This window comes from Galendromus occidentalis, unplaced genomic scaffold, assembly GCF_000255335.2.
Source record: "Galendromus occidentalis unplaced genomic scaffold, Mocc_1.1 scf7180000077475, whole genome shotgun sequence".
NCBI lineage: Eukaryota > Metazoa > Arthropoda > Arachnida > Mesostigmata > Phytoseiidae > Galendromus > Galendromus occidentalis.
Genome location: NW_003805463.1, coordinates 349,355 through 366,578, shown reverse-complemented (window position 1 = coordinate 366,578; position 17,224 = coordinate 349,355). Strand labels below are relative to the sequence as shown.

Sequence of the window (17,224 nt, the reverse complement as noted above, 5' to 3'; positions counted from 1 at the left end):
GAAAATCGTGAAACAAATTCAGTGGGAATTCGTATCCAGCCGCGGTTTGAAAAAAATGTTTTCTCCATTCCGACAAGATAGCCTCAGTGCCTCTCGGAGCCGGAGGCGTCAAGTCACGAGTGCCGAGGCCCCGGGATACATTTTGCTGAGGAAAGGAGGGGGGAGATCTAGAGCAGCAATCAGTTCGGAAACGGCCATCAGATTATTTTGAGGATGGTTCTGTCGGGACTTCCGCAAGATGATCGATGTCACGCCTTACCTGTAGGATCGATGCTTCGCTGCGTGGCGTGTGCACAGAAACAATGCTCGGCTGATGACTGGTGATATTCGATTTTGGCGTGGATGGTTTTGTTGTGGAGTCGCAGGGGCAGTCGGGACCCTTGTCCGGGGAGCTGACCTTCTCCTTTTGTTTTTCCAGCAGTTGACAAACGATGGACTCGACAGTATTCAAGGAGGTGACTTTTTTCACCTCGCGTGGGTCTTTGAAAAATTTACCGCTCTTCGCATCTCGCAGCTCTTTCAGATTTTTATAATCGCTTTTCAGGTCGTCGGACTTCGACTTGGCGTCCTGATGTGCAATTTTCAGCCCATTTTCGACTTCATCTTCTTCGAGGTAAACTGTAATGTATAACGTCCGCTGATTGATCTCGGCTCGCTGTCAATGATTCGGAAGACTCATGGGTTGGCAATAATATTTTTTATGCCCGACGGCAAGGTCGTTCCGCTCGCTTAATTTATCTAAATCGTCGTTGGAGCACGGCTGGCCAGATTTATTGGCTGCCGCACAAATTGAAAAGCTCGAGCTATACGGGACGCGACGAGGTTTCGACCGAGGTTCTGCCTACGCTGTCATCATGGACGGCGGGCCATCGTATTTCGAATCGGGAATGACCGGAGGCCCAATTTCGGCGAGGGAGCCCGATTCCCACCGAAGCTCGAACATATAAAACAAGCGCCCGAGAGAGAAGACACATTTGTTTTTTTTCTCCCCAAAGAGTGAGGCATCATATTATGATGAATGAGGTCTCTTCCCTCCCTTTCCGATTGCGTATGGATTTTCTCTGTGGGATTTCGCTCCGTATCTCCCTATGCGGAGGGATGACGGATCGCGACATTATTCGGCGGGTTCTCTCGGACGTCCGACCCCGCGAACTCGCCATCGAACGGGAAAGAATGTCGCAGGATGGATTTCAGGATTCGGACCATCGCTCGATCAATGCGCTGACGTAAATCGGTGGCATCGTTTGAGTAAACGTCGATACTGACGGGGGGCGCTTCGTGGCAAATGAGTCGAAGGGGCTGCGTCGGAAACAAACGATGCGAGCATATTATACGATGCGAACAGAGCTCTGCGGTGGGTCTGGAAAATCACGACAGCTGTCCGATACGAAAAGATCCTCGCTGCCCGGCCCGGAGTCCTGTGGTGGTTTCGGGTTCAAGCAATCTATAAAATTGCTGGCGGGACGGGTGGCTGGGAGACTAGTCCGACGTCCAATCGGAAAATAATCTCATCTGGGACGTGAGTCCCCACCGGAAAGGATCATGACGAGCCTGAAGAACGTTGGGGCTCAGCTCACCACCCCGTTGCGGCTTTAATGTCTTTGCTCGTCGCCTGTCCGTTATCGGTTCCTCGATCTTCATCCCTCCTGATCGCTCTGGATGGAGTATGTCGAGACGAACGTTTCCCGCATTTGATTCTCAAGGAGTCGGAGGGTTGTCTCGTGTAGCGGTTTGGATTCCGCTCGGAGTTTTCGTCGACGTCGTTCTCGTATTATAAGCCCGCCGCCGCAAGAGTACTCCGAGTAAACAGCTCGCTCATAAAGCCGAACGGGGTACATGTCCAACTTAATTGGTGCGTTCGTTCATCCTCGCTCGCTGCCTGCCCTCCAGAGGCACAAGAGTTCCGTTTTATGACTCGAGCACATACATAATCTCCCACCAGCTGCACGCTCTGTTGGTCAGACTAACTGCTGAACGTTGACACTGCTGGCCGACTGGCGGGCGAGCGCCACTGAGAAAACACATCGAGGGAAGAGCCCTTGACGGATAGAGGAGTGTTCGTGGTTCTCGACCAGCAGCGTTCTGATTCTGAGTGGGCAGAACTCATGGATAGCGACGAAACAATCCACTCTAGCGCCGAGCGATCTGGCCTGTCGGGATCATGGTGCAAATCCGATTTCTCAACGGCGGTGTGGCAAGTCATAAAATGAGCTTTACTACCCCGAGGGTGTGCATGCAAGGGATCTCCGCTCGGGAATAGTGGAGGAGAACACTTCATTAAAAAGGGAGGCTTGGTCGGACTCTTCCCGGTCGGAGATCCCTTCCCGGTCCAGAAGCTGAAAATCCTTCAATGTCCCATGAAGAAAAAACGAAATCATCCGAGAACTCCTCCACGAATCGTGACCAACTCGTGTGAGTTTGTACAGAAATTTCCGAAGCCCTTTCTGAGAAGCTCAGCGGGGAATACGATTAATCGAGCCGTGATTCAGTCCTCCGCAAGCAAGAATTACCGAACGAATGTCTTCATGATCGATATCTGCGTACTTACACATTGGCTTCAGCTGTGCCATAAGTTCCTCCTTCGTCCATTCTTTTGCGTCGGCGCAGCACGACAGGGTCGGGGCAGTCAGCATTTTGCTGTCGTCGGAGAACGGGACGTTCAGATAGTGAACCAGAACGATATCCGGGTTCTGGAGGAGCCAGTAGCAGCGCCGGTGGAAAGTGGGAAGAATGGCCGAATGCACATAACATCCGTAGATACACTGGAATTCGAAACAATAGGATTTTAACACCAGCAGACCTCAATGCCTGATCATCTCGCTCCTCCTCCATGGGAGGTGGAGATCGGAGCAGGATTGTTCTCCTGTCGAGCTCTGCCATCAGGCTTTGGGAATTCGGATGATCGGTCGGTCGAGCGGACGGACGAACGAACGGACGGCTGTCGTCGATCTCGGTCCCGACAATGAGTTCCAGTGTTGATTGAAATCTAGTTTTCGTCAGGTGTTCTCCGCTCATCAGCTGTGCCTTATTCGTGGGGGATATCAAATCCTCTATTTTACTGTCGATCTCTTAGATCGACGGCAGCCCACTGGCCGCCCAATTTTCCGCGCGACTTGCTCCCGCGAGGGAACAAGCAGCTTCAGCCAGTCGCCGTGTACTAGACTGACCGACTCGCTGGCCGGCCGACGGCTCGAGCGGTCGAACGACTGACTTACTGACTAAGCGACCCACCAAGAGAGAATTAGGAAAAGGAATCCTCCGGAGATGGGATTGAAAAGGAATAAAAGACGAATTGGGGAAGCGCTCTCTCCAGCCGTCCATCGACCGAGAAAAGAGCTTTGCTTCTGCGTTCATCAACTGAGTGAGTGATCCTCGAGGATTTGACTAGAACGAAGGCAAAGCTAACCCATCTCCCCTCTTAGACGAGGAGTCCGATTGGAAGAGATCGGAAGGAGCTCCTCTGATGGTGGAGGCCTTCATATGTCCGCCCTCGGACACTCCAAGGAATAACCATCGATGTTTTTGTCCCCACGATGCTCGCGGAGTCAGAATCACGGGATATGGCGAGATCGAACGCCGAACAGGAGACATTCGGGATGCGTCTGTCGTCCCTCACCAGAGCTTTCCTCCGACTGCAACTTCCGATCCTCGAGAAGGAGGTTCGATGCAGCACAGACGGGCAGCTGGAATTTTCAGAAGCCCAGCTCATTCTTTTTATTGTTCGTCTCCAATATAAAGTGTCCTCAGGAGACTCGATTGACACTGTCGATAAGAACTTTTTCTTCTTTCAGACAACAGCAGAAGATGGCTGGCTATTTGAGAGAAACTCGCCCACACTATGGCCGCTGCTGCTGCTTCTGCCGGCGCCGCCCCGCCACCACGACGACCGCCGACGCTGGTAATATCGAGCGAGACGACGGATGGGCAAGGGCAAGGACTCTACCCCAAGTTGAAGTTTGTTCATCTTCTGAGAGAAGGAAACATTCTCACAGGGGCGGCGCGACTTGGTCTGCGCCGACTGCTTCACCTTATGAGCGCAGACGAATGCAATCGAGGGATGGCAGAGCGGGTGGTTGGCCCGTCAGTAAGACGGTCGGTCCGTTCATCGGTCGCCTCGGTCAGAGAGAATGTGAGGAAGGAGCGGAGATTCCCCATTTACTCGACCCCCCTCCCTCATCGCGCCTCATCGATCCCGCGGGCAGACGATGAAATCATGAACCTAATTTTAGTCAATGTGCTCGCGTAGACGTTGCCCTGCCGCTCCAAGGAGATGCTCACTGGTTCATGGATCTCTCGGAATGACCTTCAAGGTGATCATCGCGCTTAAATCGATAACGTTTCGAAGCTCTTGTTCGAAGCTCTCTGTGTTTACGACTCCGGCCGAGGAACTCCGACCGCGAGCGGAAACGTCACAAGTCCGGAGCCTTCCAGAGATCAGAACGCTCCTCTCCTTATCTCGGCGGCGGAATCTTCCATGAGAAAACCGGAAAAGAAAGAAAACTATCCACGGAAAGTGCAGCGATTTTGAGGGAGATCAGGCCTCGGGTTTCTAGTATGTAGCGTTCGATGGAAGAGGAACTGGCGTAGGTATTCCATGCAGGGAATAAATACCACGGGGACTCGATTGGTTGAGGCCCGCTGGACAACTATTGAAAACTCCGACCGGAATCGCGATCCGATTCTCACCGAATCCTCTCTAGAAGATGCGAGCTCAGCCACGCATTTCACGAGAAATTCGTTTAGCGTTGGCACAATTCACACTGAGACTAAGTCGTCGCCGTTTCCGTCGAAGCGGACGCGAAGAAGTGTTTCATCACTCGTTCTGCCTTCCCCCCGATGGTTTCTTCTGATCCGATCCGTACTTCTGTTGCCTTTCCATGTCCGTTCTGCATCCGTTCTACAACAACTGTCTCCGTGGTTTTTGCTCTGTATTTATTCCCGCATGCGATCAGCCCCCGACTGAGTCGCACGAGGGGCGCGAGCATGAACTTCCTGAATGGAGTGGCTCGGTAATCATATTACGAGGCTCCATATGGCGGTGAGGTAAAACAAACACTTTTACGTAACCACGGGGAACAAGCTGGGGAGCCCGGCGACTCCGCGGATCTGTGTGCGGATCGTCAGAACTTTCCCGCTACGTTTGTCTTCCGCTGCGTGGGCCTGCATCCGCTAGTGATCCGTCCGCAGCCGAGGCTGTGGGGACGAGCAGAGCTCAGGAACCAGAGACCGGCGAAAGCGCCGCTCTGGAATCGCCGAGGAAATTCCCCGACCTGTTTGAACATAGCTGGCTCTCCGTTGTACTTGGAAATCGGAATCGGGACAATCTTCAGACGTTCCGTGCTCTCTCGAGCAGAGCCTCTTCTCGAGGAACGATTGGTTAGGAGGCTTAGCAGGCTCGCGAAGACTGAAGCGAGCTCGCTAAGTCGCGGCTTTGTGGTTGAAACGCGTGAATGAATCCTCTCTCGCTCCTGAAAGGCAGACCCCGAAAATCGAAAACTGTACCGCGTTCCGTTCGAGCCGCGCAGGGTCGATCGCGTCTTCCCTCCGAGTCCCGTACAGCCGCCGACATATCGATCTCGACTCATGCAAACTTTGCGCACAAGGCAGCAACCAGTGCTCCGACGAGGACTGGCATCAGTACGAACGAGTGAATCGTTATGTGCAGTCAGCCAGCAAGCGGGCGAGCGCTTGGCTCGAAGAACACGCCGGCCAGCCAGCCAGCTCGTAAGTCCGGAAGCCGACTCGGATGCTGATCCGTTTCAGTGATAACACAGATTGTCCGAGTTATCGGCGAAGGGACGATAGACGGACGGAAGAGCGAGAAAACGAGGCGACGAAAATCGGGATGGGCAAGAACGATGTCGTTCTACAACCGCCGGGAACCATTCTCACATTTGTACCCACGGTAATCTCCGCTCAGCGTATTTACTGGAGGCAACCCGGAGTCGCGTTGTTCTTCCTCACTCTGCGCCTGGCTTAGTCATTCCCTCAGCGCTCTCTTCCTCGTCGATCCTCTCTCTTGTCCCGTGCACCCGCCACGCCGTCCTTCAATCGTCATCATCGCTGCGACGTCACCACCGCCGCGGGCCGAGTCGAAGGGTTAGAGCGCAGACCATTCTGTGTGATGTTCGCTTGAGAAAAACGCGGGACTCTCCCTTGGCCATCGATTCGTTCGGGATTGGCTCGCTCCTCCCTTCGTTTATTTGTTCAAAGAGTGGGCAAAGGACAGCGGCGAGTAAATTAGTTCCCCGTTCACACGGCGAACAAGAAGCAACTTGAAGCACGTCATCAGCGACAGCAGCGTCGTCGACGACTGTTCCCCCTCTCCCCCCCCCCCCAAAAAAAACGTGCAAATCACGGGACCGACAGACCGAGATACGGACGGCGGAGATAATCAAACCGAATGACTTGGAAATCTTCACTCCGTTCCACGAGCATCCGAATCTGCGCGATCGACGAGTGCCTCCGTGCTCACTGTTATTCCTCTCTCGCTCGCTCGTTATTCCTATTGACACTCTCTCGCCCGCTCGACGAATTCTTCGCTGTTTGGCTTACTCATCCTCCTCCTGGTCATCGCTATCTTCGAATCGGATCAGAGTAGCGTACCGCCGAGCCTAAACAGAAACTTTTATCGTCACGCTTTGTTATCCTTGCGCGAATCCGGGGCGATTCGTCGGATGGCTCGCTTAAAATTCACAAACAAAGCACGGACGCCGGGCGGCGTATCCACTTTCCGCACGAGGCGGAAAACACCGTGGAATCCGGCCGGAATGACGGTATCCGGGTCTCGACCCTATTATTCTTTGTGCGCAGGAGCGATACTGCAGATGAAAAGGCAAATTACTCTGAAATGTTCTCACGGCATGCGCTCGGTCCTGCGACTGAGGGAAACAGCGTGAAAGACTCAACATGCTGAGGGAACGACAAGTTATGCTCTTGAGGGCTAGTCGGCTGCATATAGTCGGCGCCGCTGCTGTTGATGTCCGCCAAAGCTTTTCCCGTTGCCAGCTGTTGGTTCAGCTTGTTTCATAATTTAATAGACAAATGGAGCACATAGCAACGCGGCAAAGAACAACGGAGCCTCCTGCTTCCCTAGGCGACCGCCGGCAACCGACCGACCGCCACCCACCCTGACAGTTTTCCGCGCGGCAAAGTTATCCGCCGACCTAGCGAGCAGACGTGGTGAGCCAACCAGAGCCGCGAGTGTCGGGCAGTCAGTGAATGAAGTAATAAGCCTGGCGCAAATTAGAAAGACTACACACAGCCAACAGGCAGCCGCGCGGCGTAAGCGGCGGCGAGAGGGGGGCTGTTGGCTGACAGCAACAGACGAACCGACACAGGAATAAACAAATGCCCTCCCAGCGGCGGAACAAACGCGAACAACCGTGGCGGGAACGGAAACACACGCGATCTCACGCCCAAGGAAATCCTCCTCGGCCGAGGAAAAAGCGCGAATATATTAAACTTGACGCGGCGCTTCGAATCGCTCACGTTCTGAATAGACCTGGCGTACGGTCGCTGCACACAGAGCCCGACCCGAACGAGAGCTCCGACCCTCTCAGTCGTCGTCGTTGAGATAAAAATCAAATCAGATGCTCTCCGATCGTCACGACTCGTATGACCTCGGGGAAGGTCGGAACGACTCTCCGACACTTGACAGCAAAACCGAGAACGAACTCAACAGGCCGCGCGGTCCAAATTCAAGATGGAAGCGGAAACATTTCGCGGGAGTGCGTGCGTGCGTACGTATGTACGGACGCGCGTACGTGTCTGCGAGTATATGTGTCAGGAATGAGGAGGGAGTTTCGCTCCCTTTCCGAGAGAGTTCCGGCGCCGATGGTGGAGGCGATGGTGGCGGCGGCGGCGGCGCTTGCAGGGGGCGAGATAAAGGAATGAGGAGGAGCGAGAGCCACAAAAGATTGGGAAGCCGCCGGAAGAGACTATTCGGAAGGGAAGAAAAACCGAAACACCCTCGCAGCGGCTCGCCCGCTCGCTCGTTCGTTCACTCACTTGCACAGCAAGCCAATCGGCCGTCCAACGAACCAGCAAGTCGGCTGTAGCTGCTGCTGCTGCTGCCGCCGTCTCAGCTTAGCTCTTCACAGAAGCGGACGATATTGCATTTTAAAAAGGATTAGATCACTCTTCGAGGCTGCTTCGTTTTTCATCCCCACCAGAGCACTCTCCATCCGATCTCGAGTCGCTTTCCTACTTTGCACCACCGCGAACATCCGATAGAAACTTGAACAGAATCTCGAAATATCCTCGGCTCCGAGCCGGGGGCGACCGCGTCTGGCGGTTCGATTGCCTAATACTTTCGATAGCGGAGTAGGATGATACGCCGGCGCGATCACGGCGAATCTTGAGAAACTAGCGATATCTAACCCTGAATAGGAGGAATGTGAGACCAACCTCCGTTCCTTGGACCTTCAGCTTCATGTGATCTTCGCGCGTCGTCTTCCCGTCCTTCCGCTTCTTCCAGCAGTAGCCATCTCTTCGATACCGGACGCGCTTTCGGCTGTAGAGGAGCATCGAGCCGCTGTGAGGTCGAATTTGAACTTCTTTCGTTAGCCATGTTTCGTGCTTTTCGAAGCTGATGAGGATCGATGCGATCTCCTGAAAAGTCGGAACAACATAACCCATTAGACTACCGTTGCCACTTCGACTCACTCGGCGGATACATGCCCGCATAGCCCGAAATTGACGCTCCTCCCTCGACGGGAAACTGTCCATTTGTTCTGAGATATCGAGAACATATCGTACACGTCGACAGAGGGAATATTATTGTCAATTCGATTCCGGCAGACCATCAACGATGAACTACAGCTAAACTTCCGCTCGATCGTGTTCCGGGAACATAGCTAGATATTATCATGACATATTGAAAGCAAGCTCATTTCACACGTAGACAGCGCTGAGAGACTCTGGGATTCCCGAGGTCACCAAGCCGGTCGCCGACAGCTGCATCGATTCACCGGGAAGGTTGGCCAAGGATTCCGCGAGCGCCTCGCACGTCCCCGGAAGGCTTCTGCCTCTTCCGCGCTGGTCTCGACTCTACAGAAAGTCCGTGCGAACAACAAAGGCGGCAGAAAAAATCATGAAAACCGTCCCTCGTCCGTCTTGTCTTCTATAAGTCTCCGGGCCCTGGGCGATGATCATTAATCAAGAGCAGTCACTCGATTAAGCGGCGGCATGACGACAAGCTGGATGGAAGATCGAGTGCTCTTCGCAGGGAGTCTCATTGAATCTTCATTTCGGACGATTCTATTCCCAGCAGATGTGCTAGTACCAGTTATTGGTGTACGTACGTATAACGCTTGGGAGACGAGCCGAAGTGCGCTGAGACGTCCGAACGTACCAGATCAGCTGTTCCGAAGAATTGAGCATTTTTCGAGGTGGAATTAGCGCGACACAGTATCCGATTGCCGCCTGGATCGGTGGAATTTCGCATACGACATCTGTGCTCGAAATCTCCCCGTGGGGCTCCCCGTCTCGGAATATTCGGAGCCAACTTCGCGGGAGCGACTCACGAGGGAACCGCCTATTCCAAGAGCGGTAATGTCGGACATTCGTTCTATTCGTCTTGTTGGAAATACCATTAGTAGGTTTAATTTCGCTGAGTAGGGTACGAGCTTCTCAAATTCGTCTTACGAGGCGCACATCCGCAGCGAGAGCTCGTGTTTTGACTGTAATTTCGGAATGCGATTCAAGGCGACCAGCAAGATCTCGGAGGCCGGGTTGGTGTTTTCGATGCCTAATTGAATGAGAGCGGTAAGGATGCCCCGCGGTTGTTTTGCTAGAATCAAGCCGGGCTTGAAGCCGTCGACGAGCACTGCGATGGATGTCGTCGTCGTCGAGCACCATGACAGCATGACAACGACTCGCTTGCCAGCTGGTGAGCGGCTCATGCGGAGCTAACACCTTGGACAGCTGCGGAAACAGCTACGCCACCTGACGTATAGTTTATTTTCATTTCATCGTCAATGAAACGTTTCGCACGGGGTTCGAGTCTCCGTAACTCGGCTTGGGCCGGGGGAAACCGAAGTCTTTCGCCATCTTCCGAAAATGTCCCTCTCGCGTCGGCGATGCTCCGGAGTGGAGCGAAGTCTTCCCGCTCTGTGCGTAAGGGAACTTTTTTATGCTGCGGAAAAGGGTCGCGAGAGCTCTCCGGAGGAGTTTTGTGATCCGCAGATTTATTTCTTCTCTGTTCCTCGGTCTCATTGCCATCACTTGCCTGCGAGCCGTGAGCGCAAACCTCGAGTGGGACGCCGCTCTTTGCTCCCGCTTCCCGTATCGCAGTGACAATACTCGCTTCTTGAGCTCGTTGCCCCCCCTGAGGTAGCTTTCCGCTGGAATTGGAAGGAAGGCCCGTAAAGCGCACCGAGACCTCGGCTTTCCGCGGATCTAGAGAGACGCGCACCCGAGATAAGTCCGGGAATGAGTGCAGATACTGCGGAACTGGCCCTCGAGATCCTGGGCATCTGACCGGAAGTCGACTCGACGCAACCGGACGCACCGAGATGATGCTTTGCTGAGAGAGACCGAGGAAGACAGCGAGAGAGAAACAAATACGTCTCTTCCCGTTGTTCTCTGGTATTTACAGTTGAGTCGTTTCGCCATTGGAACCCCCGCGAAACTTGTGCGCTGAACCACCGACCAACGGAGCAGAATCAGCGAGGAGCGGAGATCGCTCGCCCGATTGAGTCAGCTTGGACTGCGGGAGCGATTCAGGGCACCCTCAACAGAAACGACAGAAGAAGCTCTTTCGGGCTAACCCGTGACGCTTGACTGCCACCCTGCATGATGTCGTTCGCGTGGGAATCGACGCATAAATCAAGCTGAATTCGGGGTGCCGGAAGAACAAGGTCAGAACTTTCCTGGGGAATGTCCTTCGCGATCGAGGGTATGGAACCGGCGGGACTAGAGGAACGCTAGTAGGAGACCCAGACCTCGATCCACTAGCCGTGTGTATGCGCTGTACGGATGCATGTGAGGGCCGATGATATTCTCCGCTCAATCGATTAATCTGGTGCTCTCGTCTCTGAGAAGCAGTCTGATAGAAGCAACTGTCAATAAATTCTCGCCGAAGAGAGCGACAAACGGCGCGGGAAAAACCGCGAGAACTGCTTAGCACGGAGTTCGTATCGGAGAGGCTGTCTATTTGCTGGAGGCGCTGTCTCATGCTCGTCTCAGCGAACAGGCGAATTAGGAGCGGATGTTCGATTTATTCTCGCGGGCTGCGAACTCCAAAAACAAGTGTTCGAGTCCTCGGAGGAGAAGAGTAGAAACCCGTCGAAAATGCCGAGCATCGGGACATCGTATGAACATCGACAGAGGCATTTCCACGATAGTTTTGTATGTAGGGCATGGCGCGCAGCGCGGGATGCCGTTTTGCGTAGGGGAATACGGCAGCACCGAAGATTTTTATTTGTTTCCGGAAGTGGCATCACCATTCGCGCCATCTTGGGCATCGAAGTGACGTCTCCCGAGCGTTTTTCGAGCCGTTACGCGCATTTCAGAGCGGCGAATGGGGTGCTGTTCGAGATAATCGTTCGAATGCCCATCGCTGAATAGCCCCGCCTGAACGAATCCATCGCTTGGTCCAGGGAGCTCATCACGGAGTCTGAATTCGATCAGGAATCTGTTCATCGTCGCGTTCACCCATACAGGCAGAACTCTTTCGCACAACGCTCCCTGCCCCGCTTGCGGGAGTCTGCTGCTGCTGCTGTTGTTCCTCTCTCTATGGGAGTACCTGGATGTTGAGCGGAGCGGGTCGAGACGAGACCGTCGGAGATGATATTAATGAGTTAGTTTTGAAAGCCGTTCCTCTCTCGAGCTCGTAATTACCACTGCTCCCGAAGAATGCGTGAACACCTTTCGTTAATGATTGGAGTCCCGCGTCGACAATCTTCTCGTGGCCGCTGTTGCCAGAGGGCTTTTTGGTTCCTGGGTCGCGTGGATTTGGGCTTGGATAGACTGAATTGCGTGTTTTCCGTCATTGAGCCTTGAATGCGACCTATTCGCAGTTCGCGAGAAATGAGTTCACGGCTCCCTCCCTGATTCCGCATTCGCAGCGCTCGCCAACTATGAGCCGACCTACTTCGGTAGCCGTGGACTGAAATCTCGCAAGAACGACTTCGTTCCTTCGAGGTAAAACGAGTTTCCTCCGCAGTCGCCTCTCCGGCCAACTCCGACGCTCACGATGCTGGTAGACCTTGCCTGAACGATTCGTGATCCGTGTGCACAATCTCTCTGCGAGGAAACGCAGAACTCGTTCTTGCGCTCTTCAAAGTACAGTCTTCGCGCTATGCAAATCGCTCGCTCGGATCTTTCTGCGAACTGCTGAGCTTTCCAGAATCCAAGAGCCAATCACACTGATCCCTCGCGAAGAGCCGAATTTCCGATGCGGAACCATCCTGAAGACGAGATGAGATGCCATTTTCACTGATCGAGAGAAAGCTCGTCGGCTCACTCAGAAACACTCCTTGCGTGGTCATCCCCGCGCTGCTTGGATTTTTCGTGGAAGTGGAAAACGGAAAACCCGTCTCGTATCCGCATGTAGCGACCTTTCCCGTATTCGGCGCCACGTATATATGTTCATCCATGCGCACGCCGGGATCTGCTTTGGCGAAGCCTCGAAGACTTGCGCCTCCACTCCCTCGAAGACAGAGTCTGGGTCGGGAGCTATCCGCAAAGATCCGCATATCTGGGCGGCAAATATCGATTTACTTCATTCCAGATTGTCGCCCGGAGTTCCAAAGGCTACCGGTGCTCACCAGGGGGTTTCGTTTCCGTCTATGCAAGCGACACCTCTCTTCCTCCTGCACAATTCACTATCGGCCATTCCTTCTGCACCGATCTCGGCTTTTCGCATCTCCTCCTACGGTCTCCGCTGGCGATGACGACCGTTGACAGGGTTTCTCCATGCCGACCGTGGCAGACGTGCCGTGAGCTCAGAGGTACGAAATGTTCAACGAAGTGAAGGCAGAGTTTTTCATCAAGTTCGTCGTAAAAAAACTAAAGACGCACCCTGGCCTGATGCTCGGCATGCATGTGGGGCAACCGTCGGAACGACGCGGTGGGACTTTCAGCGAGAAGCTTGGGGAAGCCCACGTCCTCTTCTGTATATGGCTATGAGTGATGATTTGCCATTTGCATAAACTCTGTTCCTTTGTGGTGGAGTTTCGGCGTTTCTCGACGTGGCACGTACGAGCTCGCAGCGTTTTCCCGCGGCCGACACGAGTGTTCAGCGTCGGCGCGGAATTTCGACTGCGGTTGACTTGAAACAATTCCGAGCTTACATCGATCATTTGGATATGAGCTCCGTCATTCATGAATAATGACTGGCATATGATCCCAGCCTAGAGACAGGGTTTTGGTGTTCTGGGATGACAGCCGGAGCTCGGATCGAGGAGGGGGACCGCGGGCTCGGCAACCTATTCCTTGAGGCGGGCAGTTCCAGATTGTTTGTGAAATGTCGGAGTGAGAGAGGAACGCGGACAGGTGACGCGTCGTCTGAATGCACGAATGAGGTGACAGCTCGATGCGAAAAGATTCCCGACTCGGTCAGTCCATCGACATGGCACGGAGGGGAGGCATTGCGACGATCCTCGCCGAGACGCAGAAATAAACGAAGGGCTCCCAAGGCTCCGTAGGATATCGAGCTTTTTATGGATGATTTTTTTCGCCCGAGGTCAGGCTCTCGTTCAGGTCTCGATCTGTCTTTCCGTCGATCACTAATCGCAACATTACCGAAAAATATCACCGGCCTCACGCGCCGAGCTTGCGGATTGCGGGGAAATCCATGGATGAAATTGAGGCATCTCCATCCGACTGGGAAGACAAGATCTGCGAGCACCCGAATGATTCCAGTCACCGAACTCAAGATGATAGCAGCTCCGACATCCCTCAAGTACTCGGACAGGGAGTAGAGGTGATAATACTTGGCAAACGTTGAAGAATCTTATCACGCTTACTCGTTAGAGGTTTATGGCAAGCGAGAAGACCGGAGCGGCTCTGCTCGCGGGTGGGACGGGCAATTTTCGGAGGAGAGGAACGACGAGGAAGAATGGACGACCGAGAAGAAACGCTTATCAGGAGAACGAAGGAGCAAATAGGAGCGGACATCGCGGCTCCAGCACCACCTCGTTCCTATCTGGGCGATAATCCTATCGACAGATAGAGCCGGCAAAGAAAAGACCCCTCTCGCGTCGGATCCGTGATCGACATGCCTCTCTGGGCCATTCTGCGAGTTGGGATTCTCTTCTGCCCGTAATCGACGTTTCGTATTTCGACGTTTGTGGAACTGTCCTCCGGCTGCCTGACTCGGCATTGTCGCATATCTCGCTCGACCTTCAGATTCCAATATCTTGCACCATATTCCGGTCTCATTTCCGCGGCACTAATATGATACTCCCTTCCCCGCGAGAATTTTCGCGGAGATGAGATCTGGCCCGATTTTCCTTCGAGCGCCGAATTATCGGATTTCCACGGATATGGATCAGTTCTACTCGATGGCAGTCGCCTGTATTGTGACAGGCAACGGTCGGGGCATCGAGGCGCGTTTTCCCGGTACCTCGAAAAATGAACAATCTCGCTAATAATCAACAAACTCGATGCTATCGCCAACGCCCCGGCTACGTCGCCGGCCAACACCGCAAAAGCAGCCAACAGCTACGACTACTCCCACCAACAACACCACCAACGCAACAACAAGCATGCTATGAACACGAAACATTTCGGTCTAGATAAGGATAATGGCAGTCCGAAAGGCTTAGTTTGTCGTCGAGGCTCGCATCGTTAATTCTGAGCGGCCTTTCAAAAGCGTTGTCTACAGACGCTCTTTATTCATACGGTACGTAAATTGCGCTGGATATGAAAGCGCGCGCACACGCCTTTACTCGGGCGGCCGCGTTCTCGCCCCGAGATCTCCTTGAATCTCGTGGAAGGCTTCCAACGAGTTGATCTTGAACTTGATCCGACTAAGAGACCGTATCGCCCTTATTACTCTCGTCATGCCCTCCCCTTCATGCTCTCCCCTTCATGCTCTCCCCTTCATGCTCTCCCCATGCCACCCTCCCCGTGACACTTCATCAACAATCAGCATATCACGTCATCGCATCCCACAGATAGGTTTTCCTCTGTTCTGTGCGATCACCGCCGCGTGAATCGCGAGCATTATCGGTGAAGATACGATTCGCGCACTTACAGAACGTCGTGTGGAAACAGCCTCGAGAATTGTACACATTGACCTAAGGGACACGTATTTTGCCTCTGACGGTAGCACACAGGAACTCCCTGATGCTCAACGATCGGCCAAGGTGGACCCGCGCTTCGATTCTTCGACCAGAGTCTCCAATGTCACGGACTGCTCGGGATGGTGTCTTCTCCGTGCGCTGTCACCACTCTCCGAGGTTCCTTGTAATGAGCTGCTACTGAGCGCACCTTCTTCCCACCGGTAGGATTTCTCGGGCAGAGTCTGAGAAAAGAGCGAGAGCGAGCTCCATTGAACAAAGGAACTCTCTCGTCTCCGGAAACACTTGGATGATGATAGCTCGGAACTCTTGATCGAAACTTCCGACTCGGTTCCGTTCCTATTCTGGGATTGATGAGCTGCCATCCGCCGATAGGGCGAGAAGAGTGTGAGCGAATAAGCAAGCAAGTAGACCGGGGGAAAAATCGCTAACTCATACTCGGAAAGGCGACCGACTCCGAGCGAAGATCTTCCTTAAGCCCATCTTCGGGTGTTCGTGTCCAATTTCTCCAAACTCGAATTTTATGTAAATCGACCCCCAACGAACTGTGCTGCGACCCTTCAATGAGTGACTTGCTGATTTGTCGATCGGCAGGAGAACGCAGGTAAGCGAGGGAAGTCAGGCAGCTCAGTAAGTGAGGGCCTCCGCTTCGTATGTACTATATAACGGCGGTCCCGAGGAAAACATCGAGAAGGAACTCCCAGAGTCGAGTTCGGCATAAATGGCTTCAGGGAAGACTCTCCGGACGACTATCGACGCCGCTTCGAGATGTCGTTGCCGTACGCCGAAGCCGCGCCGAAGCCCGCTCGACTTTCCAGTCGTCTGGCGTCACGTCATGATTCAGAACGACGGAGCTTCCGCCGCCTCATTCGTTCCTTAGGAAAGCCATTCGGTGGCTTGCTTACGCCCCAATGGCAGACTATTTAAACTTGACACGACGACGCTGTACTCCATTTCCGTTCAGCTCCCGCCGTCATGCTTCGCGACTTCCGCTTGAGATAGTAGGCCTCGGAGGCGGAACAACGGCGGCGACGCGACAACTGCAGCGCTGACGCCAGAAGCAGCAACAATAGCAACAGAAATACCACTGACGGACACGAGATCGAAAGAACAAGAACGACCTTGGGATCAGCTCTGTGTGATAATGAATCGAAAACCGAGGGGAGCACGGAAGAGGAATAGCCCGAGAAGGCCTCGGTTCTGCATCGAAAATCAAGCTGAAACATCGAAAACGGCACCGATTCTTCTTGCGGCATCTTCCTCCTCTGCGGCCGATTCCCTCCCTCCGTCGCTCACAAGCCTTCTCATCGCTTTTTCCAACTTTGGAAAAACGACGGGATCTTCGGAGCTTTGTCGCTTCCGTTCGTCTGTTGGAAGTTCAGCTTCTGTCATCTTCGGTCGACGGAGATCCTCCTTGCGGTCGTGGTGGTTGGTATCGCGCTGGGAGATGGGCCTAAAAGTCGCACGTCCCCCTTCCGCCATGCTTTGATTTATGGAAATATACTTCCGTTCTAGTTGAATAATTCTTATGAACATTATTCCTGCAGCAGACTAGCCGACTTCAGAAGAGTCCATGCCATCCAGGCGCGTACAACGAGCCTCGTAAGTGGTCTGTTCGAAAAATGCGCGACACAACGACCGCGGAACGATGTCTGCCTGCCGTCGAATCGCTCGACGTCGGTTTTTCCCTCTGGTCTTGTGTGATAGTTCCTTCTCTTGGAATGAGTGATGCAGCCAGGTGTCCAGTGAGGGGATCGTTAGGGAAGAACAAAGGAAAGAGCATCAAAGACGCGAGAGGCTGTTCGAGAGCATCACGCGGGCAAAAACTGCTCCTCCCAAAAATCCACGCTTTGGTTGGTCCGCTCCTTCGGTCGGTCATTAGTTCGCAAGAGACGCAAGAGGCCGGCGGACTGGCAAACATACCGAACGAGCGATCCTCCTTCGGATATTGCAGACCGGGTGACAATATTATG

The 17,224-nt window shown here is 53.7% G+C and overlaps 1 protein-coding gene across 1 annotated transcript in view; it reads right to left on the bottom strand.

Moving 5' to 3' along the window:
* The window catches only part of Camta (Calmodulin-binding transcription activator), a 50,711-nt gene that overhangs the window by 6,639 nt on the left and 26,848 nt on the right, over window positions 1-17,224 (bottom strand). The window contains exons 3-5 of the mRNA XM_018640117.2: window positions 8,410-8,613; window positions 2,511-2,762; window positions 260-469 (exon numbers count right to left, since the gene is read on the bottom strand). Coding sequence (XP_018495633.2) covers window positions 260-469; window positions 2,511-2,762; window positions 8,410-8,613 — 666 coding nt within the window. The remainder of the gene's footprint in view (window positions 1-259; window positions 470-2,510; window positions 2,763-8,409; window positions 8,614-17,224) is intronic.